This window comes from Dicentrarchus labrax, unplaced genomic scaffold (assembly GCF_905237075.1).
Source record: "Dicentrarchus labrax unplaced genomic scaffold, dlabrax2021, whole genome shotgun sequence".
NCBI lineage: Eukaryota > Metazoa > Chordata > Actinopteri > Moronidae > Dicentrarchus > Dicentrarchus labrax.
The window spans coordinates 19,415,850-19,442,622 of NW_026136704.1; the positions used below are offsets into that span (position 1 = coordinate 19,415,850).

The window sequence follows — 26,773 nt, forward strand, 5'->3', positions numbered from 1 at the left end:
AAAATAAATGTATTAAAGCACATGTTCTGACAACATTTTGTAGGAAAATTCTTCTAAAAAACTTGCAAAAGGTCTGACTTATGTCAATGCTTTTCATTTCATGTTGTTTTAATCTCATTTCAATAGTCCGAGATCTCAAATTGCTTTACAATCTGTACAATATACAACACTGGATAAGGAAAAGTACACAAAAAGGGGAAGAAGGAGAAAGAGCAATAGAGGAGGGATTCCTCATCCGCAGAGGTGGAAGAGGTATTTCAATCGTTAATGCAAAAGTACTCCACTGCAAGTAAAAGTCCTGCATTCAAAGTCTAACCTTCTACAAATTTGCATTAATTTATTGGCTGTTTCTCTGATCTTTTCTTTGTTGTAAAATATTGGACAATTTGACCTCTCTGGGCCTGAAACTGTTATTTAAATGAAATTCTTATATAATATTTTTTGGGTGAAACTGCTAACAACTTAGATATCTGAAATGTCACAAGGAGCCCCAACTGGACTCACTGGTTTAATATTTAACAATGCATTATATTTTACATATTTATCAAGATCAAGAAAATATACAGTTTTAATCCAGACCCGAGAGGTATACTTTTTGTCAAGTCTCACAGCTGCTTTATTCTATCATTCCAATTGTTTACGACTTTGTGAGTAAATTAGTTTGTAATAATGAAGATTTAATTGAAGATTATGAAGAAATAAGTAAATATTTTGCTATGATGGTTGTTTCTTAAAGTATCTTATTATTGTCTTACCCATTGTATGTTAAATATGTACAGTATAGATGAGGGATTAAACAAATTAAGTGAAGTAAAAAGTGTAATATTCCAAATCTTTTCCAAGTGTCTGAAATGTTGTGGAGTTTAGAATTAAGTATTAGTAAATATAAAGCATCACAAAATGGAAATGAAGTAAAGAACAAGTTTGAAGTACTGCGATACTGTAAATGTCCCTCGTTACTGCCATTCATATTTTCAGAGTAGAGAGAAGTAGTAATAGTTTATTGTAATATGGAACAAAATACAATATTAAGCACATAACATATGCTTAGTAAATATTAAATGTTATAAGTTATAAGAATGTCAGGCACAATGTAACAGTGAATGCATACTGTGGATCAGAAAATACATCTGGTAGGAAACCTACTCAGAAACCTGTTATGAACTACTGCAGGTCCTGACCTAGACACAAAAGGCTAGATAAGAGCTTTCCAACACTAAAGTCACCCTCCTCTACTGGGAATTTCACATCAACAAGTGTGACAAGAACATTAGCGAGAAAGCTCGACCAGGCAGGAGGAGGAGGAGGTAATTAATTAGGGACGATGTGCATCATCTCTATTCAACTCATAAGACACCTACTGCTCACACACATACACATGTACTATACGCACACAGATGTGATTGTGCTCCCCAGAGTCTAATTACTGCCTTCGCTTCCAATTCAAGAGAGGTGGAACACGAGCGGACAGACTGTATGACTAATAAAAATGTGAGATCAACATAGATTAAAACCAATTTCCAAGCTCAAAAAGAATGGCCCACTTTTATTGTCTGAGGACATTTAATTTTCCACTTACTGTTAGCCACTAGTGGTTATGCACGTTTGTGTGCTTGCTCTTCTGCGCTTGTGTGTGCCCATGATGCTGTATGTGTATTCATGAGTCTGTGCCAAGGCATAAATTGTGTTTCAAATAGAACAAAGCTTGCAAAGCTCAGATCAAAACGGACGGATCTGATTTGCTTATGTAATCACAAGACTCATCACACCTTCAGTAACGGAAGATACATTTCAGGATAAAAGAAATAAATAAAATCATGCAGATTTTCATGACAAAAGATGTCCAGCTGGACCTCTGAAGGGAACATATTATCCTGATAATAGTGATGGACCAGGCCACTTTGTGTGTGTGTGTCTGTGTGTGTTTGTGTGCATTAGTATACTCTGTAGTACAAAGTATTCCAGCTCAGAACATCCTTTAATCTTTAATCTTTTTGGTCTTTTTTATTCCATGGTAGTGTTTTTTCGGCAGTGGATAAAATAAACACAATATTAAGTAATTAAGTAAAAAAAAGTTGCCATGTACTGTAAAAACTAATTTCCAGAAACAGTTTGTCTTCAATCAAGAAGAATATATTCATGGTAAATCAACTGGAGGCTACGTGCCTACTTTAAACTGGCTGTAAAATGAACTGTTTGACCATACATCATTGACTTAAAGCCTCCCCTTGAACCTAATGAGCTCACATTTTCTATATTTTGAGCTTGATCCTCACTGACCTTTTCAAGATTAAGAGGCACTTTGTCATTAGCCAATTAGCTCTGCTCATGGGTGCCATCCTTAGGTAGAGCAAAGGGTTCAAACAGAGGTACCGCATTGAACATGACATTGCACAATATAGTCCAAAATGTCATATGTCATCTGATGCACTTTATGGATTAAAAAAGCTGACCAAAAGTGGTACAGGAAAAATAAGTATATCTATCTCTCTGGAACTCTCCTGACAAGTGTGCATTGAAATACAGTATTTAAAGAAATGTGTGGGCGACACCTAATGGACTAGAAAGGAATTACGTTCATACTCAAGACTGGTAGATCCCCTTTAGCTCCCTTTCAAAGATGGTAAAAAGAAGGTAAAGCATTTCTACTTTGTGGTATTACTTTGTTACAATACGATACAAATCAAAAAGAGTGAAAATGAATGTTTTTTGCTGGGTTGTGGTGTAAAAATGTTACAAAATTGATGACAAATTACAAACTATTTAAAATGTTTTATTGCCTTAGATTATTACCTAATGTTGAATGAGAATACATTTTGTGGTTAAATTATTCAAAAGAAAATCCTGACCCCAAAAACTATTAACTTACATATGTACAGGTTCTTATCAAAAGTTTCCAGTAAAATTCAGAATTCATCAAAAAGCAAAATATATACCAGAGTTGGAAATTCTTTACTGTCTCAGCATCAGATACACTATGTGCTGATGGACAGAATATAATTTGTCATATGAGAGGATATCATCGAAAGACTACAGACATACTGTACATAGCCATAGAGAAGTAGATGATAAATAATGGAACATAAAGACAAAGAGTTAGCTGAAAGTGAGCTCATCTCTTATCCTACTGCATCAGATCCATTATCGTTGTTGCGTAACGCAACATTACACCAGCAAACTATACATGTACTTTACATATCTCAGAATGAAAACATACATCCAAGCAGCTGTCACTGCTGTGATGGACAGTGAGTCTGATCACAGGGGTCTGGACACTCTGCCTCTACAGGCAGGTGGCTGGCTGGGATACCTACTGGAGGACGGACTTTTCTTATTGGGCTGAAACTGCGTGGGGATGAACCAGGGGAGTGAGCAGGTGAACGGACAGGGCGCAGTGGAGGCCCTGGAAGCGTTTGTGGGAGAGGCTGTGCCAGTGGAGAGGGGCTGCGGGGGTATCTGCGTGGGGCAGACCAGATGGGCCGGTCAGTTCTGTTGGACGAGGGGGGAAGGACTGGAGCGTAGGTAGCAGGGATACTCATTTCTGATTGGCTGAGAGCATTGCCAGAACATTCTTCCAAACGCTCAGTCTCCTGGAACAAGATGGAGATACACCTGTTACAATCATCAGCTGTGGTGTTTAATTTGTAAAAGCATGAACTAGGGTATGTTTTTGGCCTTGATAGCAGCGTGTCTCTACGGATGGCAGTGCTGGTCTGTAGGTCTGACCACCACTTTGGTCCAGACTGAAATATTTCAACAACTAATTGATGGATTGCTATTAAATTTTGTAGTTCCTGAGGATGAATCCTAATGATTTTAGGGATCCCCATCTCTTATACACTAATGAAAACATACCTATTAGTATCATATTCCATGTCTGCTAATAGATCCTCCTTAATGTTCCACATTGGACCTTTAAATATTTGCAAAACAATTTTAATTCAAACTAATGACTTTCTCATCAGCATCAGTTGCATTGTTAACTAGTAAGTTAACTGTTAACTTAAGTGTTAGCATACTAATATAAAAGAGTGACTTACATCTTCATTGAGAACATAAAGCGGCATAGGACTCCTTCGACCAAGTGTAGTTGGTTTGGGAACAACATCAACTGCAAAAGATATTTATTTTATTGTTTGACATGCTGACTTGTTAACTTTACAATGAGTAAAATTGTTCTTGAGTTTTGTGTGACATGTTTTAAAGGTTAATAAGGTGCTGTACACATTCAAATATGATCAGCTGTAACCATTGTTACATGTTTCTCACCATCATGGCCATTTTCACTCTGCTCCATATAGATGGGAACTCTTTGGGGGACAGGTCGATGCTTCTTTCTACAGCAGGAAAGAAAAAACAGCTTAAAACACATCCCAACCTTGCTGCTAAATGGTGGTTCATACAAGCTACAGGTCACTGTTGATTCATTTTTCACCAAATGTTCAGAGTATGGCAACACTGTTGAGCTACTTAAGATTCTAGTCACATCCTCAAGTGCAATATCAAAACCAAAGAGAGAGAGGGAGGGAGGGAGAGAGAGAGAGAGAGAGAGAGAGAGAGAGAGAGAGAGAGAGAGAGAGAGAGAGGAAGAAACAGAGAGAGGGAGAGAGAGAGAAGGAAAAAAGAGGGAAAATAGGAACAGGAGTAAAGAGTAGCTCTCACTTGGATGGTTTCCAACAGGCACACACTGTCACCAGGGTGATAAGGAGGAATATGCCACCGGTGGACAGAATGATGTATAGCGAGCTCCGTCCTAAACCAGAGTGATACAGAGAGGTAGATGAGAACAGAAGAAAGAAAGAAAGAAAGAAAGAAAGAAAGAAAGAAAGAAAGAAAGAAAGATGGAGAGGATTCTGTCAGTAACAGCAGGGTAACACAATTTCACTCTCAATAAACCACTGACTTGAACCTTTGCTTCACATTTAACTTCAAAGCTTGACCTGCTTTACAAATATCTTACATGGAAAAGTAAAGTTCACAGGATTAGATGAAGTTGTGTCTTCAAGAAAGAAAAAGTTAATTGGGAACATCCTGTAAGCTTTTAATGAAACAAAGTCAGGATACGGAGCATGCAGAACATTAGATTTTTTTTTTTTTACATTGCTTGCCAAGTCTTTTGAGTGTGCTGGCATGAATAAGGTGCAGTGAAGTAACACATTAGGGTAGTCACTTTGAGACTTTGTGCCGCGCTGCTATGCATGCAGAGGGAATAGAGAGCAGTTTGAGGGCCTGTAGCTGTCTCTTCATGCAGCACATCACAGTACAGCAAATAATGAAGTCAGGATTACTGAGGTCCACTGAGGCAAAGCGTCCTCCCCACCTGCCTACTTTTTCTGCTCCCTCCTCATAAATAACTGTCCATTCATTGGATTAGACTGCCTCTCCCTCTCTCTCAGCCTGACATGTGGCTCTATACTGGTGCCCAGTAACAGCCGCTCTGGGCCAACTCTGCTGCACTCAGCCTGGATTTGCACTTGTTGTAAACAACATTGTTAGAGAGGCAGGCTTGCTTGTGTATGGGTCAGCATGAGATGATAATTGCTTCTGCTAGCCACTGAAAATGGATGGTTGGTGAACAATGAGCTGGTACAGTTTTCATAATTAGATTCTCAGGATATTTATACATTTTCATGTTGGTTGGTATTTATTAGATGTAGAAACAAGTGCTGGAATGTAACTACATTTCATATACTTACAGTACAATTTTGTACCTTTTTTAAAGACAAAGCATAGGGCAATTGGTACAATAGAACATGCATAGAAATTAAGACATTTAAGACATTACAATGAGTACAGCAGTTTATAATGAGCTGGGATGTGAGTTATATATATTATATATATAACATATTATGATCTCATTAAATATGCTTTCTATTTATAGATTAAACCTCCAAACAGCATGTAAAAAAGTTTCTATTAAATACACCTCAACCAGTTACAACATTAAAATGCTGCTTACATATGTTTGGATAAGTAATAATAATCAAATATTATAATTTCTAATAATATAAGGGTCATTGTATATAATTGGTAATTACACTATTAATACTATAAAGAACATTTAGTGAAAACACTTCTGTACTTTTACTAAGGTAAAGTCTTGAAAGCAGAACTTGTAGTTGTAGTGAAGGACCTGAATACTCTGCTAGAAACCCAGCCGATGTTACTTCTTCATCCTTAATATAAACATGTATAACTTGAGATCCTACCGGTGTAACATGCCACCTACTGTAGACAGTGAGCTTGACAGGTATGCTCTTCATGCTGCTGATGGGGTTCTCCACTGTGCAGGTGTAGATGTCATCATCTGACATCAGAACGCGTGAGATGGTCAGCACCTTTTGGTCATGTGAAAGCATCAGACGTGAGTCATTCGTCATCACTTTGCCTCCCTTCAGCCAACCGTAGATGGGCTTTGTGCCGTTATCATGGGAACAGTGGATGTTAAAGTGCTCGCTGTACTCCAGGACAGACGAGGCCATCATCTGGATGTAAGGTTTGGACACAGGAACTGAGGAAGATGGCAGGACAAAGACATGGGAGGGATATGAGAGGGTGGTTTGACCTCTAGTTGTATAACAACAACTGATAAGTGTAATCCCAGTTAGTCTTAAAAAAAACACCACCAACAATATGAATCACTGTATCGTGATCTCAAAAACGAAACTCCAGTATTACTATTACACTCTCTAGGGCGAGATTGTGTATTTTCAACTTGTATTGATTTTCTTTTAGCTCATAACTCCTCTTCAGTGTTGTGCTGTGATTGCTCAGATATTGTGAAATAGGAGAGATGCCAGCTCTTTAAAAGAAAGGTAACTCAGCATACCATCCACAGTGAGCTCAATGTAGCGCTCTCCAGTGAAGGTGTCATCAGTGATGGAGATCTCCACTTCGTACGACCCTTCGTCTGACAGCTGCAGGTTGTGAAGCAGCAGAGACCCATTCTCACACACCAGGATACGGTTGCGGTACTCTGGCCTCAGGTTCCCTATGATGTCTGTTCCTATGGACTGCACAACAGTGATGGGTTTCTCTTTGTCCCTCTTTATCTGCCACTTGATCACAGGCTTGTCGGAGCTGCTGCTGGAGTAGCTGACCGACAAGAGGGCCTCTTTGCCCACTGTGCCCCTCACCACCTGAGTTTGGCTAGTCACATTCACCCCTGACACCTCACCTGGAGAAAAGGCAAAGAGACAGTGGTGAGGTCTTGAAGGAGGAGCAGATAAAGAGGGATACAAGGTTGCTTGGGGACACTGAGTAAACAAAGAACAGTCACTTGGCAGCTTTTGATGCTCCGCTAGTGGGCAGAGATCAGAGGAATCAACTATTCACACAGAGTGAAACAATGGAGGACTTATGCAAAAACACACTAATTACTGCTACACTAATTACTACTATTACTACAAGAACACACATGGAGAGCATGGATAAAATGGCCCTATACTAAGTTTCATTTTTACTTGTTACTCCATTTCTTTTATTTCTGTAGTCAGTTGACATTCTGTACAACATGCCCAAACATTTGTTACAATACATCTGAACTCCCCGTCCTTAAGTTTGAAATAGTCAAACTACTTAAAACGCTAAAATACATATTTTATGTTGATGCATCCACAACTTCCACAACTGTTATTTTATTGTTAATTTGTTTACTGAAAAATGTCAAACAGTGAGAAAAGAAGACTGCACAAAAAAAGTCCATTGAAAGTATCATATCTAATTTAAAATAAATCCTGGGTGCAGCCTTTTTCAACTTTTTTGGTAATTGAAATAGAAGATTAATATTTTTCTATTATGCCAACATTGTTTTTCCAGTAAGTACCACTGCTGAAAACTTTGTGTTAGGCCTATTAAATGAGACCCAGTTAAATTATAAGTATTACTTTTTATGTAAAATCCAATTTTTAACCAATTTAACATTCGATCCTACTGACTTTGAATTGTTCAGATAAGGTGAAAATAATTTTTTAAACAATTGATTTCATATAAATTATATTTTTGTTTATCATTTTGCACGTAAGGAATAAAGGATTTAATACAAATCAAACTCCTTTTATTTTAATAAGTTCAAGATTACATTTTAATGCTGTTACAAAGGGCCTTTCATTCTTGAGGGTTTTCTCCGAGATATTTTGTTCTTGGTTTCAGACTTGACTAATATATATTTTTTTTGCATTTTTGTCTCCAAACATCACTCAGCTTACTGTGTGCTACACACGCAAACAAACTGATATGCACACACGTTTTCTTTGATTCAGGGCCCATGTTTTGATCACTAATCTGTTTCTCAGAAACTCCCCTCAGGAATTCCTTACGACCCCTCATTGTGAACAAGTAATGCACTAATTTTGATTTGTGTTCCCTAATTATTCTCCACCTCCCACAGGGACACAGGAATAAGGTATTACAGTGCGAGCCACATTTCATCCTTTATAGAAGAGCCCTGTCCTGGAAACCAAACATAGCAAAGCTATTATCTTCACAGTGGAGGTTCCTATAACTCAGCTGTAGCTGGACACATAGAGGTCTAAACATTGGCCGGATGCCTGTGAGGGGCATCCTACTGTTAGGCCTCAGTGATGGAAAGATCAACCTAGAAGAGAGGGAGGAGAGAGAGTCTGCACTGTTCACTATTCTTTGCAGTGCGGCAGTTAGCAGGGCATCGCCTCATTGCCGTGGTAACCATTTGGTCCGCCTGACAGGGGTTGCCAAGGCGATAAGACAAAGGGCATGATTGTTGGAACTTGTTTCCTCCCTCGAAAAAGAGTGAGAGAGGGTTAGAGAGGGAGAGAAAGAGAAACTCTTTGTCACTGGTGAAGTTGGAGACACAGGATCCAGTGATTCCACCAAAACTGCCCTGGTCGGGTAAATTGGGCCCATGGTACGGTCATGAAAATTAAATCACACATTTTAAAACCAGAATCGCCACATATATAAACTTTTGACATCACTTTACCCCTCAAATGAACTCATCAAAAGCTTCCCACACTCAAAAAAAGCAGGCCTTTCCCTATTCATCAGCTCTCAACAAAACTTGATATCATCACACTTAACCTACACATCACTTTCTCACACACCTACAATGGCCACTCCAGGCTCCTTTGAGTCGGTGATGGGGGCCCAATATAGAGCGCCACCCATGAACGAATCCATTGTGCCGCCAGCTTGTGGAGCAAAAGGACAAAAAAAAAAATAAAAAATCCATCTGCAACTAATTTAAGCTGGATTAACTTTACTTCAAAAAGAGTAAGAATATGAGTTTTGATCTGTTTTTAAGTGACACAGAATTAACATAAACAAAGAAAGTAAAGCAAAGCCTATAAAATACTGTAAAAAGATGTTAATTGAAAGGATAATTACTGATAATGAGCTCCACTCAGGTTTCTCCTTGCTCGTTAATAAACTGTCAGAATTGAAGAGGAATCCACTTGTTCTGTCATCATCTGAAAGACAGCACAGCCTCAGAGAGACTCTTTATCTTCTGTTTTCTGGCTAACGCTGACAAATGTTTGGACTTACCTGTGAAGAGAAGGAGGAGGAGGCCAAAGAGCGTCAGTAGTGGAGGAATGTCAGTGAAACTGTCGCCTGTAGAGGAGGTCTTCCTCTCCACCTTCATCTTGTGTCCTGGGCAGAGTCTTTCTCCCACTTAGTGAGCATGGTTTATCCACCCTGGGCACGTCTCTACGGCTCAACAGTCTCTCCACTGCCTGCCTGCCTGCAACACTGGCCTCTGCCTGGTCACACTGAGCCCCACTCTCCTCACAGCACCCCAGTCACAGCCAACAACAGCCAACTGTGTGTGTGTATGTGTGTGTGTTTGTGTGAGACAGAAACATAGTGTAGATGAGCTCCTCTCTTCCACTCCACATTGCCTTTTCAGAAAGGAGCTCAAAGAAAATAGTGTTTGCTTTTTTTGGGGGGCAGTTATTTATCTTAAACTGTCTATTATTTTTCAAAGCTTCCTGTAAATAAAAAAGCGCTGTCCTCTTTTTACACTCAAAGCAAACCATTAAAGAGCTGAATTCAATATTGAGTTGAGCTACTTTGCAGGAATTCCTGCTGGGAAGAATTACTGTACTTCAGCCAAAACAGCGGCTCTGAAAGGGTCCCACTTAAAGCTCTGAAATGTCTGAGTTTGAAAAACAACTCACCTCCCCCTCTTTGGCCCACTTTTGTCACATTGTGCAAACTCCTTTCTGTACTGGAGCCTCACAAAAAAACTCCCAATTTGTCACTTGGCAACCAACCCTGGTGCTGACCCGCACACACACAAACACATAAAGTATATGATCTACTCTGAGCTGCTGCACCTGTCAGGTGCATGATCAGTGGTACAGAACATTTCTGAGAGATACATACTAATATTAGCAACAAATACAGGAATCAAATGAAAAAGAGTGTTTGTACCTATTTTGTCCTCTAGGTGGTGTAGAAGCTACATTAAGACAGTCAACTGATGGAGGCGTGAGGAGAAGGAAGCAAAGCTGCCAGGCCAGGCATTGATGTTAAAGTTTTGGCTTTTTAACTACACTTTTGCTCTTTTTGTTTCTTGTAATTTAAATATCCAACATGCATGTGAAAAAAATAGAAGAAGCAGTGCATCACATGGGCTAAATGTTGTAAGTAAAACAATAGGAAAAACATCTGGCACTCATCATGAAAACGACAGGCAATTGTAAAATGTATACAGTACAACACAGTATTTTGTTTTGAGGATTTTAGCGCTTTAGATCTTTTACCTATCTCCCTGTTCTAATTTTTTGTTAGTTAGACTGTGACTTTCTATTGTATCAGAGCTGATGCCTTGAATAAAGTATACGTAACATAATTTATTTTTCACAGTCTTTTTGAGATTAAGGCATTAGCTTGTTTGCATTGATGAGTCAGTTGATTATAAGTCATCTCTCCCACTTTCAGAAAGCTTATTGTTAGAGTTTTTAAGAACATTTTGTTTGACAAAAAAGGGAGGTTTTATGCAGAGGAGGAAGCATGGTTGACAGACAGCTGCAGGAATGTGGGAACAGCTGCCGTTCACCACCGCTCTCCCAGGACTCAGACTCCTGTGTAGTGGGCCATCAAAGCTGAACCTCTCCCCTCCACCTCTGCCCTCAGTAAAAGCAGCACCTCCCTGTGCCTCTCATCTTCTAACACACTCTAAATCAAGGGGAACTCTTTCCAGTCAATAGAGAAGGAGAGAGGGAGCACAGATGGGGCCTGTGTGTCTCAGTCAGTTTTGGTGACAGAAACCATTGTCACATTTAGTCCTCAACGGCACTGCTGATGTGACTCACACATACAGATGTGACAAAATCTATCTTTACAGTTACATCTTTTTGGTTTCCTTTAGTTTACAGTCTAAGTGATGGTGATATTTCGGGTGTTGTTTATGCAGCTGTGGCAATAAAGCCCTCTCATTTATATCCTCTCATTACTGCTAAGTTGTGTAACCTACTTAGTATTTAAGATACTGCATATCCTAAGATGGCGGGCCAGTGGCATAACCACTGGAAAGCAGATAATTGCGCCCCCTGCTGTCTGTCCTGGCTTTTTCATCTTTAATTATCACCCAGGAGACCACAAGGACTTTTTTCTCTCACTGACAAGCTGTCTGAGAAAGAGAACAAACCAACCAAGCAGATCTTTCATATGATCCACTCCTAAAATAGTCCACGTTCAGCTTAACAAGTTGTAACAGGGACGGAACTATTATTCTCTGCTCCACCGTGGTATGTTTTAGGCTACAACCTTGTTCACATGACCCACGTGGTGATTAAGACCCTAATCAACATGATTTTCAGGCTCTTTTTTGAAAAAAATGCCTTTTCCCTCACTCTCAGAATTCAATCTACAGCACCAAGTGGGTGTTGTGCTATGTTTGGAGGTGTGCAGATTATTGATTGTTCACCCACAGTCATTAAAGAGACAGGAAAACGTGGCCGTGGCACCTCTGGGACTGAGTAGGAGAAAAGAGAATAGGTCCATATAAAACCCATAGAGGATATTTATGAGAGCGCGGTGGAGGAGGAATGTCAGCGTGAGAAGGAAGTGCTCTGCACTCTGGCTTTGCAAAACCACTGAGAGCAGCTCTACAGCTGGTGACACTTGTGTGTGTGTGTGTGTGTGTGTGTGTGTGTGTGTGTGTGTGTTTGTGTGTGTTGGCATGTGTGCTCGACAGTGAGAATGAGTGACTTGAGTGGGATCTGCATACTAAAGTATGGGTTGTGTTTTTCCTGTGTGAGAATGCATGTACAGTTTGAGTTTGTGCAGAGTGCTGTATGGCTCAGATGTGTGTAGGTGGGCTGAGTGGGAGCACTGGGAGACTGAAGATGCTCTAGCCTGTTTCTCATAAAGCAAACAAGACTGCCTGGGCAAAAATTGTGTTGTTCTTTTGTGATTTCAACAGCCTTATTGCAATAAAGGTAGACCATGTATTGCAAAATATCCGACAGGTACACACATCACTCAGTGCTGTATGTGTTTATGATGTTGGTAGGATGAAAACATTTTATAGTTTAATGAATCCAGTGTCTGCAACTGCGTACAATGTACTCATTTAAATGGCCTAATCGCATAGCTATTATTATCAGTAAAAAGTCAATTAATTTGTCTTGTGTAACTGGTAGTTGTAAATATGAGAAATGCACAGTTATATGTGATGAATTATTCATGAGATTCCTTGTGCAAGAGAGCCACACGGGAAACAAAACATTGTTGAAGCTTCATGGAAACTGCTCTCTCCAATTAGCAACCCTGCTTATGTTGCAGAGACAAAGGGAAAATGAGCAGCTTTGGCTGCTGTAATGTTCTGTAATATACAAACATCTCACCTTTACCGTTCAGTTGAAGAATAAAGATGGATGTGACAGATGACACAAAAGGTACTGTTTGAAACAAACAGATACTTGAACTTGAATTAATGAAGTTTAAAGCAGACATTTCACCATATATTTAAGGTGGATTTATTAGTGTAATGCCATGACTCTACAGCAAAGTTCAGCAATGTACTATTTAATCAGTTTTAAAGCATGATGGCTCTGCAATCTTTAACAATGAAATTTCACACACCTGATTTAACAAGTCAAACAAGTCGAACCCACCAACACAACAACAGAGCATATTGAACCAGTGTCTCATAAGGTAAAGCTGTACCAAATGCATCTGGAAAAAAAGTGTAATTACTGCATGCTTACTGTTCTGGAAGATCAGATTTATAGAAAATGCTTGAAAAGGTGAAAAGAGAACTTACTTATCATGTGATCAAAAAGATAATCAAGGCAAATGCAATCTGAATTGAGTAACTTAGAATAAATAGAACATACATAGCTACTTCTCTTTTGATGTTTTTGATGTTTTAATCATTTTTGTAAGCAAGTCAAATAGGTAAATAATAGTCAAGATACAAGCACACAAGAAAACAACGCAAAATAACAAATAATTTAAGCCACTAATTACGCAAAGTCTAACGCTGATGCATACAAGGTTTATACACAGATGGTATGAACTGATCCATCCAAAATAAGCCCTGTTTAGCATTTAGAGGACATTCATTTTCACATTCACAGATCATCATCTAAAAACTAGCACACTACCAGAAGTTTCACAAGTACATGCAGTGAGTTGCAAATTCTGGGTCAAAGACATCCGTACTGCTGGAGAAGCAGAGAAGGAGTGTTAAAGTTCACAAAAATTCACATAACACACCCTCAAAACTGTCGCTTCATTTTCTACTGCTAATTTGTGTGGAAAAAGAAAATGACTCCTGGGGTAAAAAGGTGTGCCTGAAAGCCAGCCCAGCCGGCTTATGCCAGCCATCTCTCGCTACCTCACTTCCCCTCTTTCTCTTCATCCAGGTCAGGACAGGGGCGTCACTGCTCTGGCACAGATGTGTCGTCTCTCTCTACTGCCCCCGATCCTCCTGTCTCTAAAAACAGAAATAGACAAGGCGTAGTTATGGACTGCGCAGCCTGGAAAGAACAGTTTCTGTGTGCACTCTTGTCGTCAAGGTGAAAGGCTTGAATGCACAGTCACAAACTGTAAGGTTAGTTGTGGGTGGATCTATTATAAAAACACATTTGCAGGAAACTTGATATTGAGTTGCTACTTAAGGAGGATTTTCAAAGGAGGTGAAGTTTTCCATTATGCAAATATCTGTTTTTTCTAAGTTCTTTCTAAGTACTTTGCAATGCCGAGAACTTGGATGACATAACTGATGAGCTAAAAAAAACCAATTCTGTTGTGAAAAGGGGGTCTCCCCCAATGGGAGGTGCTTGTAATGCTCTGTTCCAGCCCGACAGGTCCATTAATTCTGCTTGGCCCTCTGAAGCATATACTGTACCTAATGCACCTGGAGCTATAAATACATCTCCTACATAAGGATACAAGGCAGCCAGCAACTGGGTTAGGGAGGATAATTGACGAGAATCCCTCGTGTCAGCCACATCCCCAAAGAAAATGCTGCTTTTTTAAGTTAATAAAATTTTGAGGGCTGGGAATCTGTTTGTGGGGACATTGGATGTAAATATGTTGAGTTTTAATTTAAATTTCATCCAATTTTGAACTATGATGAGTTTCTTTTCTTTAAGCATTGTCCTTTTAAGAGATGTTTGATTTTTGCTTGTATAAGGATAATATGTAATCTAAATGCAACCTTTGCTTGCGCCCTAAGGACAAAACAGCAAAACATTTTCTGACAAATAACTGAATTCTCAAACTATTAACACCTCCATGGCTTTATGAAATAAAAATTAAGAAAACATTTTTACCATTGTGAGAATGTAACTGGAACATTTTCCAGGTAAACTAAACTCTGGCAAACATATTTTCTCTATATTGACTTAACGACACATCTACAAGCAGATTCATTTATGACCCCTTTAACAGAAAAAAAATACTGAAAGATTCAATCATCTGTTGCTGGAGGAACCTATGGGGTAATTAAATGCGCCACTCAGTTATGTATTGCATTAATCACACTTGGGATAACCCATAAGGGGCTCTAATAGGTGTATTTAATTATGTATAGCTTTTAAATGGTTTCTTGTTGTAATGTGTAAAACCGTAAATCAGTTTGTGTTCCTGCATTAATGTTCGGCTCTGGATAAAGGTACAATTGTACCTCTAACATCTTAAAATAGGACACCTCTAAAAGCAAAGACTAATGCTCAATGAACAACATGCAGGACATTCTTAACATAAAACTATGCTTATGCTTACTTATTGTATTAAGCCTGACATTTGCTTCCCTATACTATATAGGATCTTGAATTGCTTTAACTTTAAGTCTTATTAGACTGTCTTTATGGTCAAATAAGCAGCTTGTGCTCTTCATCACTTACCTTTAGTTATCTACTGTACTTACAGCTTCTGATGGGAGCCCCTGCTACCATCCTTACAGTCACTAGCCATAATGCCCTCTTTAACGGCATTATGTGACCTAGTCTTATGGTCCTACACCACTGACCTGTGTCCCCCTGGCTGCCGTTGAGCACATCCCCAGTGCTGCTCACCTCCTCCCCTTCTGCTTTGTCCTCCGGCTTCATCTTCTTACGGGTCATGTGGCCACGGAAGCCAGCCTGGATCTTGGCAGCAGCCCTGTTGGCCTCGGGGTCATCCAGTGGGATGTCCATGATGTCCTCCTCCTCCTGGGGCCGGCTGCAGTCCTCCTGCTGAGGGGGCCAAAAAAGTAGAAGTTTATCACAGAAGGGTAGCATATTACATGACCATATGAGGATGTTTTTTTTCTGGAACATTGGAGAATCATATTTTTTTAACTGTATCTGCTGCAAAACTCTTTTGGACAGCGAGGGATGTGTGATTGTTGCAGAGTGGCTCACCCTTATTACATGACTTCAATGGGGCTCTCAGGAGGTCAATAACCCACATTGCCTCCATTTTTCTCTTCCATTCTCCTCTTGTCATATACTGTATAATACACTGCTGGTAAAAACATGTCTGAGTCAGCCTAATTTATAATGAACTATCATTGTCTGCTGTGTTTTTTGAAAAGCATTTTAAAAAGCCATGGCACATTTAGCAGATATATATTGCGTGATCACTGATCATTGTTAATTACACAAAATACATTATTCTGTTTTTTTTTGTCAGAAACAAGATTAGTGTAAAAATATATTTGATAATAATTTTTTTTTTATTATTTCAAATAAACTGGAGGTATGGTTAAAAAGTGTTAGGATTAACATTTATTTCAAAGAGAAAAAAATAAAAATCTTGCTCTCCAACCTGAACCGAAAAGAATGACCCAGCGAAAATGCTGCTGCAGTCAACACCAGCAACTAATTCAGTGACAAAAAGTACAGCATCCACTGTCCCAAAGGAAACATGGGGTGGGCGGAAGAGATATTCTGGCTTGTCATAAAGTGTCAATGGAATAGCGCCAAGGCTGTCGACGAGTTATGTAAACACCAATTCAAATTCTGTGGCAAACACATATCGGCTACACCCCGTGCTTTGCTTATGGATAACAGATTGACATTTCACACAAAGGCAGCCCACAGAATGAGCCCACTGTCATCCCACTACCTTGGTGAAGCAGTGCATCATGTCTCCAGTGAAACCCCTCCAGTGTAGGAGTGTGACCACCCACCTGTTCAGTCAGCATTCATTAGCCTCTCTGTCTGACTGCTCACTGAGCAGCCAGAATTCAGCTTTTTTGCAGCAGCAGAGATGCACTGGATTTTGCTGCTTCACACCTTTTTCAGGAGTCTTATTGTTTTTCTTGCCTCAGGGTCCATAGACACAAATTGATTTGAAACATTCTGATGCAAATCCCATGTAATATTATTGGTTTATGATGAAATTAGCTTGAAAGGTGTGTGGAATTAGTTAAACTATATAATCCTAGGGGCTACCTGACTTTATGTGGTCAGTTTTCCATGAAAAATGTACCATTTGTGAGTCATAATTATTCAAATGGTTAAGATAACTTACTTTACTCTAGTAAAAGAACAAAATTCAACAACACACACATGGCAGTTTGAGGGCAACCAAACACTAGTACACCATTAGCAACTAACAAACTGTATTGCCCAATTAGAAGTGATTAAAAACAACCAAAAAATTACAAAAAAGAACTAGTTAAAAAAGTTCATCTGAAGCTTCTACTTACATTGTGACAGTCCATGTCTTACTGAGAGATGACTTCAGTCTTCAGGTGAGCTGACCTAGTATGACTTTCTATTTCTATGTGGACCCAGCAAACCCTCTCTTTAAATGAGTCTCCGGTATAATACAGATGCCTCACTGGCTCTTACTAACAATCAGTGTATGTTCAGTAACACCCGCTCACGCACAGAGTGAGAGAGAGAGAGACATACAGTCAGAGAGAGAGGAAGGGAAAAAGAGGGAGGGAGGGAAAGAGAGACCTCCTACAAACATGACAGCATGTGTTCCATCTTTTCAGTCTCATTAAGGCTGCTGACCTACTGTGTTCACATCACTGTTACAGACCTGTAACAGACCTCAACATTCACTGTGCAAAGCCTGAAAAGTAACTGAAATAGGCTGAACATGTAGACTGTGTGGTTTAAAGTTTGACACAAGTGAAAATGAGGAACTATACAGTCTGGATATGAATAAGGAAAACACAACGAGACTACCACATGCACTGGGCATCATAAAAATGGAAAAAAAAGTTGCAGTGTTACTAATAAATAAACAATAAAACTCCCCACAAATAACAGATGACCAACATAGAAATACTATGTTAAAGCCAGATGGTCATAAAACAATTATTGCTGACTTTCAAGTTCTACTAATAGCGTGAAAATAAAACAGTGTAAGCATCTTGGTCTGTTTTACACTAGGAGGTGTTATAAATTTATTAGAGGCAGAGTGAGCTAACAGCCCTCTCCATCCCTCTGATCCCAGCTGGTATGGCCGCCCACACTCCTCTGCCAGCCTCAGAGACAAGACGGAGAGGGAGAGAAACAGAAAGCGTCCATTTATCTGAGTTATATCTCTGACATTAACGCTCTCCTGCTGGTTTACTAACCAGCTATTCAAACAATATGTTACATTAGCCTCGCGCCTGATTTCACTACGCTGACTTGCTTTATTAATCATTTCAATTTGTTAATTTGTAGGAATAACCACTGTGTAATTAAATTAACTGTAATCAATCATGATATAATAACTCTGCTCATATTAGCCCAATCATTAGTGTATCAAAGACAGTTCTTGCTGAGATGATTGGAGTAGAGGATCATTATTGTGCGCATTTGTAAGCAGTGAGTTAAAGGATGGAAAATTTAAATAAAAAAACAGACAAGGCATCTGAGTTACTGCAGCTAGGTCACCGTTAGAATAGATGGCCTATATATTGTACAGTTTGTGGTAGCTTTGTTCCAGCTGAAATAAATTCTGCCACTAAGCAAGACTATACAAAAGAGCACTGTATGTATAAATACAGAAAGTGCTGTTTTACTGTTTAATCAGTCAGTTAGGAACTGCTATTAAAGGTAGATTACTGATACAGATGGTGCATAGCAACTATCAGCATCACCATCTCCTATTAATTCCATGACGACACTAAGAGAGTGCAGAATGGTGAGGGGTTACCATGGTAACATTCTTAGTACCCCCTTCCTACACTCCCTCCCTTTGCGTTTGGAGCCCTGTTGGTCCAGACAAATCAGACGGGGCTAACTGTGACAGCAGTGAAAATGTTAAAGGCCTAATTCACAAGACGAATTGTTCAGTCTGTCTTTTACGATGATAGATTACAGCATCAAGTTTCAATCTGTGGAGGCTGTGGTGGCTCCCAAGAGGAGAGCGGATCTGGCACTAACAAAGCCACATTATTACAGTTTCATGAGCATGCGGCAGAGCGAAGTCCTCACATGGCATCTTGAACATGCCCGTATATGAACAAAGACACAGATCAGGGTGAACTTCCAGACTCAAACTACCATTTCTGCACATTTCAGTTGATTCAATTATGACCCTCTCGATGACATTCAAAGTTTATCAGAGCAACCGTCATACGTCATCTCAGAAATGAACTATTTTGGAGATATTTTCAATCACCTACCCCTAGAGAGTTCAGGGGGAAAAAAATGAGGGCCACTGTTGATCAGACTCGTCCTTGAAAAGTTTATTTATATAGGCTACCTGAGACAGGAATGGGACCAGAGCAAACTGTACCGGAGCTAAAGACACCTCTGTCTGAAACTGAACATTTATCTTCAGCCTGCTGATAAAAGTGGAGGAGATGTGGTGAGTTGAGACAGTCTCTATTATATTCTAAATAATACATGTCATGGTCCTAAATGTTAAACTGTCTGCACTATTTTCTCATTGAAAAGATCTCTAATGTTGAGGCGTGTGTGAAATACGATGAATCACTGAGAAGAAGCATCAAACTTTACCTTGTCACCACTGTCGCCTTCAGACTCAAGTGGCCTTTCCTCCCCTTGGTGGTCAGCAGCCGGCTGATCTGCACTTTGAGTGGGACTGATGTTGCTCTCTTCACACATTGCATCACTCTTCTCTTGTATTTCAGAATCAATCTTTTCTTCTTCAACAAGTCCCCCTGCTTTTGATGTTCTCTCCTGTGATGTGTCCTCTTTTTGTACCACTGTATCCTCTGCCTGTGACTCTACAAGTGGTCTCTGACTCTCCTCGTTCTCCTCTGGTAGATGTTGCGCACTTGCCTCTAAAGTTTCACTCTCTGCCTCCGCTGCAGCAGTTAATATATTTGACTGGGTTAATTGTGATAAATGATTCTCAGCACCACCATCATTCATTTCTTGATCCTCCACCTCACATATGTCCTCTTTGTCTCCTCCTACTGAGTTTGTTGTTCCCTCTTCTTTAAAGCCAGTGTCGTTCGACTTGCTCTGGTGAAATTCGCCTTCACTTATCTTCTTGTTATCTTCATTTTCATGATCGGTTTCATCCTCCTTGTTCTTTTCGTCTGCCTCGGAGGTGGGCTGATGTGATGAGCTGATGGTTTTAACACCTTCTCCAGGCTCATCATCCTCACTATCATTTAAATTAGAGTCATTTGTGTCCACCTTCTCATTCCTTATATCAAATACTTCATGCTGACTTTCCATTTCTTCCCCTTCAGGGTTAACTTCCTCTTCAACTCTAACCATTTCCGGCTCATTGTGGTCTTGTGAACCTGATATATTTTGGTGTGTTGCCACTGATGTAACTTCCTTGGATTCCTCCTCCTGTTGTATTTCTAATATCTTAGTCTGCTCCACTGAATCCTCGTCCTCTGGCTGATTCTCCCCAACCTCTTTAATCTGCCGAGCCTCTGGAACATCTTCAAAGCTGACTTCAACCAATGAATCCTCATTTTGTATGACATTACTTTCTAAACGACCCTCTATATGAGTTAAACTTCCGTGCATTCTCCCAGAAGAAATCTCAGCCTCTGTTCCTTCCTCCTCCTTTGTTTTTTCAGACTGGTCTTCTGCTTCTTGTTGATTGTCCTCATGGGTTTCAGACTGAGGCAATGATGACTGTACAACAGTTTCCTCAAGTCGGGGTTGCAAGCTTTCCTCATCCATGACATGTGTATCTTCAGCAGTGGTTCCTTCGATTGCTCTCTCTGTTCCTATAAGTTCTGTAGCACAAACATCCACATCAGCTAGCCCAGAATATGGAAAGACCTCCACTGGTTCAACTTCAGTTTTTTCCTCTCCCTCTGCGACAACAATCTCTTCATCTACAATTGCAGTCTCTTGTTTATCAGCTCCGTCATCTTCTACTGTTTCTAACTCCTGAGCGCACACATCTACATTCGAAACCCCTCTGACTGATGATAACAAGTCAGTGGGCTCTAACTCAGACTGAGGTATGTCTTGGTCTAGAACAGACAGAATATATTTTTCATTAGCTGCCCTGTCAGCTGGGTCAAATGTAGTTATTGTTGGGTCTGTCTCCTCCTCTGTCGCACTCAGTTCATCTGGCTGTACAGGCAGGTTCAGTGATTCCTCTTCTGAAAGTCCCTTTTCTGTTGAAATAACTAGTTTTTCTGTAATATCATGTTTTTCTTCTTTTTCTCCTTCTTCTTCTCCTCCTGTGCTTTCAGTTAAATCAACCTCTTCAGAGACGTTAGGCTGTGTGGTGGGAAGATTTGAGGCTTCTACTGAATGACTGGATTCATCTTCAGTTTGGGACTCGTATGATTTTTCTCTAAAAAGTACATCAAAACGAAAGGTGAGAGATTATGATAATAATTTAAGTGATAATAGTGATTTAAGTGATATTTCTTCAAAACTATTGTTTTGATGTCATAATGTCATAATGCCTGTCTGCCCTTTCCTCTCACCTTTGACACTGCAAACCTGAAAGCGCTTTCAACACTGAGCTGACGTTTGGTGCTAGTTCCAGGCCTCCACAATGTATTTTTGCTTTATCTGTACCTGTCTGAAAGGTTGACATAGGACTATTTTTATTTTAAAGCAATTCTTCTGTATTTGCTTTAAATAAAAAAAAAATCCCAATCTCTGGTTATTTTTTTAGCATTTAAAACCTTCCATGAGGTTGGGTTAATGCATATATATCCAAACCTCATTGCAGATGTATCTGTTGAGTCATGCTGCCATGATAATTGCAATTATTCTTAAGATTGGGTTTTTTAATTTTTCTGAATTATTAAATATTTCATTTTCATTACTGCCAGTAAGGGAAAATAATAACAACCATGTCTACAGAACACCTCACACAACTCAAAATGTAAACCTTTGTGTATTAAGTGTGAAAATATAATATTTTATTCTCCTTTCTTCCTCGCTTGTCCCTTGTTATTATTCTTTCCCTTGTGTCCATCCTCTCCCTCTCCTGTTGATCCTCCTGGTTTGTTGATAGCACATAAGTTGAAACTCACTTGGAAAAGGTCGCCTCCGATGCAGTTATTCTTTCAGGACTAGCCTGTTGGGGAAAAAGCAACAACAAAGGTGTAATGGTAAATAAACACACACACATATGTAATATGGAAAGGTATAGTTATGGTGATAGATGCCTATACTGTAGGTTATATTTAGTACCTCAGTAGCCTTGAATGCATGGTTGTTGTAGAATCTATCCTGCAGTCTAGCAGCCCACTCTGCAGGGTCTGTGCCACTATCTACAGGCAAGCAATTAATACAATTATTTGACAGCAAACAATTGCATTTGTACCTTTACCTGTAAAGTTGCAGTTACCTTCTCTTTGTTTGAGAAGAGCATCGAAGTAATGTGCAGCATATTTAGGAATGTCTTCAGGCTGGTCTCGGAGGATCTCTCTGGTCAGACCCTCCAGGATGGCACCAAAACCTCGCGGGACCCGCAGGTGGGTGTTGGAAAAGGGCACTGACATTTTTTTTTTTTTTTAGGATACACTGGGGCGGTAAGTTCAGTGAAAGCTAGAGATATTTAACCAGGAGAAGTCGACGTTTTTCTCAGTAGTTTACTTTCTTCCTGATGTGTAACGTAGGAGCTGAGAGAAGCTAACCTATAGCTAGCACTGGGAACTTTAAACAGATTACGTTACCTTGACGTTTGTAGTTAAATATTATGATGTATTCGCCAGAAACCACTTAAATAGCTGAAGTATATGTTCATAAATATTAAGAAAATATCAGAACATGAGCAATTAATTACACATGTTACCTGACATTACTTGCAACTCGTATCCACCTTTGTTTTTTTTAAATGTTACAGCTAGCAACTGTGTTTTTGTTGATAACTGTCTCTAGGCAACGGTTCAAACTACGGACACTGACGAGGCTCAAACATGAATGGCTTTATTTGTAATAAATGCGGGTTCATTATAAACACAGAGCACACGAGAAAACACTATTAATACGTAAATATAAAATAGCATCACTTTATAAAAAGACACATAACGCGTACTAGCATGTTATAACACCAGTGTTGGGTAGTAACTCATCACTAGTTATAATATTACAGTAATAATATCACTTTTCCCAATAACTACTAGTGTAACTAATTACTAATGCTTTTCAGTAATAATATTACAGTTACTCCTCCAAAAAATAATTTAATATTTATTTTGTTGTTACCCTCTATTGATTTGAAATCCAACAATACAATCACTACCTTGGATTTATTTTTGTAATCGTGGTGGAAACTAGTTTGGAAGACGGAAACATTCAGTAGCTGAAAATGTTCCATTAATTTGATTTTAACAAACAAAACTGGATTTTAATTGTCATAAGTCAGAAATTTTGGGGGGAAAGGACACAATTACCAATTTTGTGGGGAGTAGCAGAGAGGTAAACTAGTAGTGTAACTAATTACTGTTGGTAGGGAGTAATAAGTAAAGTAATTACTTTGATTATATGAGTAATGAGTAATATCTTAAATTTTTTGAGTTACTAGCCCAACACTGTATAACACTCTCTCTCTCTCTCTCTCTCTCACACACACACACACACACACACACACACAAAAAAAAAACCCAGACGCGTGTTCCTCTCTCCTCTCCTCTTCAAGCAAAAACGACCTCTGTCAGGCATATGTGATGACTGCATACTCAGAGTTGGTGCTCATCTTGCGGCTGACCTCTCTGGGCTGGGGGAAGTGCAGTCTGTCAGCTGAACGTGAGGCCTGGAGGTGAGACCTTGAATCGTCTCCCCACCACTGGAGGAGACGCAGAGAAAAAACTCAAGATCAGACACTAAAATATTAAAACTGGTCGTATTATGTGTTGTATTCTAAGTAACCACTTGTATTATTCCAAACCCTATTTGTTTCTAGGTTTACATATTTACCTTGCAAGTCTACACATGTGCAAACCAACAGCCAAATCAAAGACAATAATTAAGTATGCCTAAACTAACCTGGTAAAAACAAGGTAAAAAATGTAAACTATATATCCCTTCAGTTGCCAGTTTATCACTGCAGTAGCATAAAGATTTATGAAGGTTATAACTGTTTTATAGAGGTATTGATTCAAGTTCATCGTCCTTTTGGAGGCTGTAGTTATGGCGCTTTAAAATTGTATTGCTGAGAGATGTTTCTAATATTTACTCTATGATAGTAGATCTGATATCTGATAAACGGCAACTGACTGTATTTCTATTTATACAATTCCATACTTACTGAATACATAATGTAATATGTAATATGTTTATTAATGTTTTTTGTTTGGCAACCTCATAATGACTGATGCTCACAACTCACAGTAGCTCCTTACTTCACATAAACCTGTAACTGTCTGCATAGCTGCTCATTCATTCAAGCTTCTTGGTATTTGTTGTGCCCCCTTTGTACACCAGTTGAAAGTGATCACCATAACGTATATTTACCAGCTTTAGATTCACACACATGATCTTCGGCTGCAAAGAGTTGCTCATAGAAAATAGGAGAATAAGCTGACAAACATGTTGCCTCTGAAGTCTCGTCCCTCACCTCTTTTTGATCTCCAGAGGTCAAGTAGCCGACCTGAGTGAGCTCTGGTGTACTGACCCCTCGGACGGTGATCATTATGTCAGCATATGGAACCTCAGTGTCACTCTCATTATCTGGGTTAAAGAAATGATTCAATATATCAGTAATTGTCAGTCCTCTGTCAAACATTGATGCAGCGTCAGTTAGAAAACAAGTGTGGTGGGACTGCTGATCATCTTACCTGGTGTGGGAATCCTCAAAGTCACTCTGTCACTCTGTGTTGACAGTGGCCCTGGGGAATATGACAGGTATGAATGGCAGGGTTGCATTTGGACGAAAAAAGCATTGCACATCATTTTATGATAATTTAAACTGTTTACCCTTCACTGGTAAGAGGACAGCGTGAGGAGGTAGTGGTGAGCTGAAATGGTAATAGATAAAGAAATTAACTAAGCAAAATTATAGATTTTTAATGGTAATTGAACTCAGATTTGCTGAAATGGTCATTCTTAAATAGTCCTCACCATGACCTGGACACAACTGGCTCCCCTGGAATGTGTGACAATATTAACAGATTTAGAGATATTGTAATGTTTCAGTAAAAAGTGTATGTTCACAGTGTAATATTTTGTACTCACCTTTACAATTGCAGCTCTGTTTTCCCCGACTCAGACACAGATATACTGCCAATGCTGCAAGCACCGTGGCCACAGCAACGGTAACTGCTGCTAAAACCTTAATTCCAGTAAATTCTCCTGTTAACATGGAAACAGTATTGACTTGGACTTTTAGTTCCACATATAGATATAAAAATAAATTCATACAGGATCAATGTAAATAAACTTTATATTCAGCACTGCTTTGAAGTGCCATCTTACCTCCATCTTTTGGCTTAGCAGGAAGAGTTTCTGAGAAATGTAGAACATAGTTTACATAAATAAAAGTAATGTACAAAATAATTTATAGTTACAATAGTGGAATATTTGATTTATATTTTTGAACATACAAGGTCCTCACCATTTGTAGTTTCAGTCTTTGGGGTAACTGTCCAGTTTGGGGCACTTGTTTGACCTGAAAAACCAAAAACAAACACTGAAATTAAATCTATGTTTAGCTTTGTGTTAACATGTTGCGTTCACATACACAATATATGTTCTATTGATTTTTATATAATAATATTTATCTACCTTGAAGTTGCAGTAAAACAATACGCTGTGTTTTTTGCGGAAGTTTAAAATCGTCTGTATGTTGTGTGTAGCAGGTGTAGTTCTTCTTGAGATCTTCAGTGGACACGTTTGATAGATGAAGAGACACAGTGCAAAAGCTGCTTTTGCTATTCATTCCGTGGCAGCCAGAGTTGTCTGATGCTTTACTCCAACAGCCACGAACAAATCCAAGAGAGCAATTGTAGGTGCAGTTTAATGTTAGAGATTCCCCTAACGCTACAGTCAAGATGTCAACGGGTATCTTCATATTAACACAGCTCACAAAATCTGCAAAGAGAGGACATTTTATCTACTACTAAAAAAACCCCATTATATTATAATTAGTATTATAATTATATCTAACAACAAGCGCAATTTTATAGATGAGTGTATTATAGAATAAATGTACATTTATTTAACACACCTAATTGGTAAAATGAAGTCCAATAACAAAGAGTATATTGACTTTACCTTGTGCCACCCAAAAAAACAGCAAAGTGAAGTGGACTGAGATCATCATTGTTCCTTGTTTTTATGATTCCTGCTTCCTTAAAGCATACAATCAAATATATGGTGCTCTTGTAGTCTGTTGATGCTTGCACCTGCAGTAGAATGCTGAAATACCCACTCATAAGCCCCAAACTGTGGGTAAGGAAACAGGAAGTGGTATGCGACAGGATTCAGAGCTGTGTAAAAATAATTCATAACTTTCCATTTATTGCACCTGACTTCCTGCAAAACAAGTTTCTGTTGAAAATAGGACTAAAGCATATTCTCAAACCTGATTATACATAAGGTACACTCTAACAATAGAAAAAATGTTACTCATGCATTAGTTTTGCAAAGCATATTTTTTACACTGGCTTAAAAAAAGATACAATACTTGGCAATGTGGTTTACACCAATCTGCAGATGCACCATTGCAGCTCACTCTCTGCTTAAACAGAGGGTGATCATTTTCCACTACAATCCTTTTTATTCCTCACCTTGTGAAGTCAAAAGGAGTCTTAAGTGACAAAGCCCTCAGGATTAATTTAACTGATTCCAGAAATCCATTGGATTTTTCATATCCTTCCCCTTTTTTATTCTCTTTATAACCCATAAATGAATTACACAGGTACCATTAATTATTGAAGTGATCCACTAACAGAGACATTATCTAGGTTAGCTTTAGCACATACTCATACATTATGAAAGTG

The 26,773-nt window shown here is 39.1% G+C and overlaps 3 protein-coding genes across 7 annotated transcripts; all 3 read right to left on the reverse strand.

The window, feature by feature from the left end:
• Positions 1-2,757: 2,757 nt before the first annotated feature.
• hepacama (hepatic and glial cell adhesion molecule a) lies at positions 2,758-9,766 on the reverse strand. Its single transcript, XM_051396709.1, has 7 exons — positions 9,523-9,766; positions 6,830-7,177; positions 6,230-6,511; positions 4,663-4,753; positions 4,270-4,337; positions 4,041-4,111; positions 2,758-3,590 (listed from the first exon to the last, which is right to left on the reverse strand). Exons 1-7 carry the CDS (start codon positions 9,617-9,619, stop codon positions 3,231-3,233), a joined length of 1,317 nt encoding a protein of 438 aa, XP_051252669.1. The 5' UTR covers positions 9,620-9,766; the 3' UTR covers positions 2,758-3,230.
• Positions 9,767-12,946: 3,180 nt separating this feature from the next.
• Positions 12,947-22,684, reverse strand: spa17 (sperm autoantigenic protein 17). 5 transcript variants are annotated; one of them, XM_051396703.1, is made up of 6 exons: positions 22,180-22,684; positions 22,023-22,102; positions 21,863-21,906; positions 19,389-21,168; positions 15,464-15,665; positions 12,947-13,924 (listed from the first exon to the last, which is right to left on the reverse strand). In XM_051396703.1, exons 1-6 carry the CDS (start codon positions 22,331-22,333, stop codon positions 13,869-13,871), a joined length of 2,316 nt encoding a protein of 771 aa, XP_051252663.1. In that variant the 5' UTR covers positions 22,334-22,684; the 3' UTR covers positions 12,947-13,868. The 5 variants fall into 5 exon arrangements, with proteins under 5 accessions (XP_051252663.1, XP_051252662.1, XP_051252664.1 ...); XM_051396702.1 differs by having other exon boundaries at positions 15,464-15,668; XM_051396704.1 differs by having other exon boundaries at positions 15,510-15,668; positions 22,180-22,682.
• A 60-nt stretch (positions 22,685-22,744) lies between these two features.
• LOC127361797 (uncharacterized) lies at positions 22,745-26,202 on the reverse strand. The gene is made up of 10 exons (XM_051396710.1): positions 26,046-26,202; positions 25,557-25,862; positions 25,387-25,440; positions 25,248-25,277; positions 25,008-25,124; positions 24,894-24,918; positions 24,750-24,790; positions 24,611-24,661; positions 24,391-24,503; positions 22,745-23,619 (listed from the first exon to the last, which is right to left on the reverse strand). Exons 1-10 carry the CDS (start codon positions 26,092-26,094, stop codon positions 23,488-23,490), a joined length of 918 nt encoding a protein of 305 aa, XP_051252670.1. The 5' UTR covers positions 26,095-26,202; the 3' UTR covers positions 22,745-23,487.
• Between the last annotated feature and the right edge of the window lie 571 nt (positions 26,203-26,773).

Bases quoted from the DNA above. Each gene is read 5' to 3' on its own strand.
- hepacama (XM_051396709.1), bottom strand. From the start codon at position 9,619: ATGAAGGTGGAGAGGAAGACCTCCTCTACAGGCGACAGTTTCACTGAC. The intron at 6,512-6,829 runs GTATGCTGAGTT...CATCTTCCTCAG, and splicing joins CATTGAGCTCACTGTGGATG to TTCCTGTGTCCAAACCTTAC. The intron at 3,591-4,040 runs GTAAGTCACTCT...ATCTTGTTCCAG, and splicing joins TTTATGTTCTCAATGAAGAT to GAGACTGAGCGTTTGGAAGA.
- spa17 (XM_051396702.1), bottom strand. From the start codon at position 22,333: ATGTCAGTGCCCTTTTCCAACACCCACCTGCGGGTCCCGCGAGGTTTT. The intron at 22,103-22,179 runs GTAACTGCAACT...GCTTGCCTGTAG, and splicing joins TCTTCTCAAACAAAGAGAAG to ATAGTGGCACAGACCCTGCA. The intron at 21,907-22,022 runs GTACTAAATATA...TTTCCCCAACAG, and splicing joins ATGCATTCAAGGCTACTGAG to GCTAGTCCTGAAAGAATAAC.
- LOC127361797 (XM_051396710.1), bottom strand. From the start codon at position 26,094: ATGATGATCTCAGTCCACTTCACTTTGCTGTTTTTTTGGGTGGCACAA. The intron at 24,919-25,007 runs GTGAGTACAAAA...CACACATTCCAG, and splicing joins ACAGAGCTGCAATTGTAAAG to GGGAGCCAGTTGTGTCCAGG. The intron at 24,791-24,893 runs GTGAGGACTATT...TTACCATTTCAG, and splicing joins CCAGTTGTGTCCAGGTCATG to CTCACCACTACCTCCTCACG.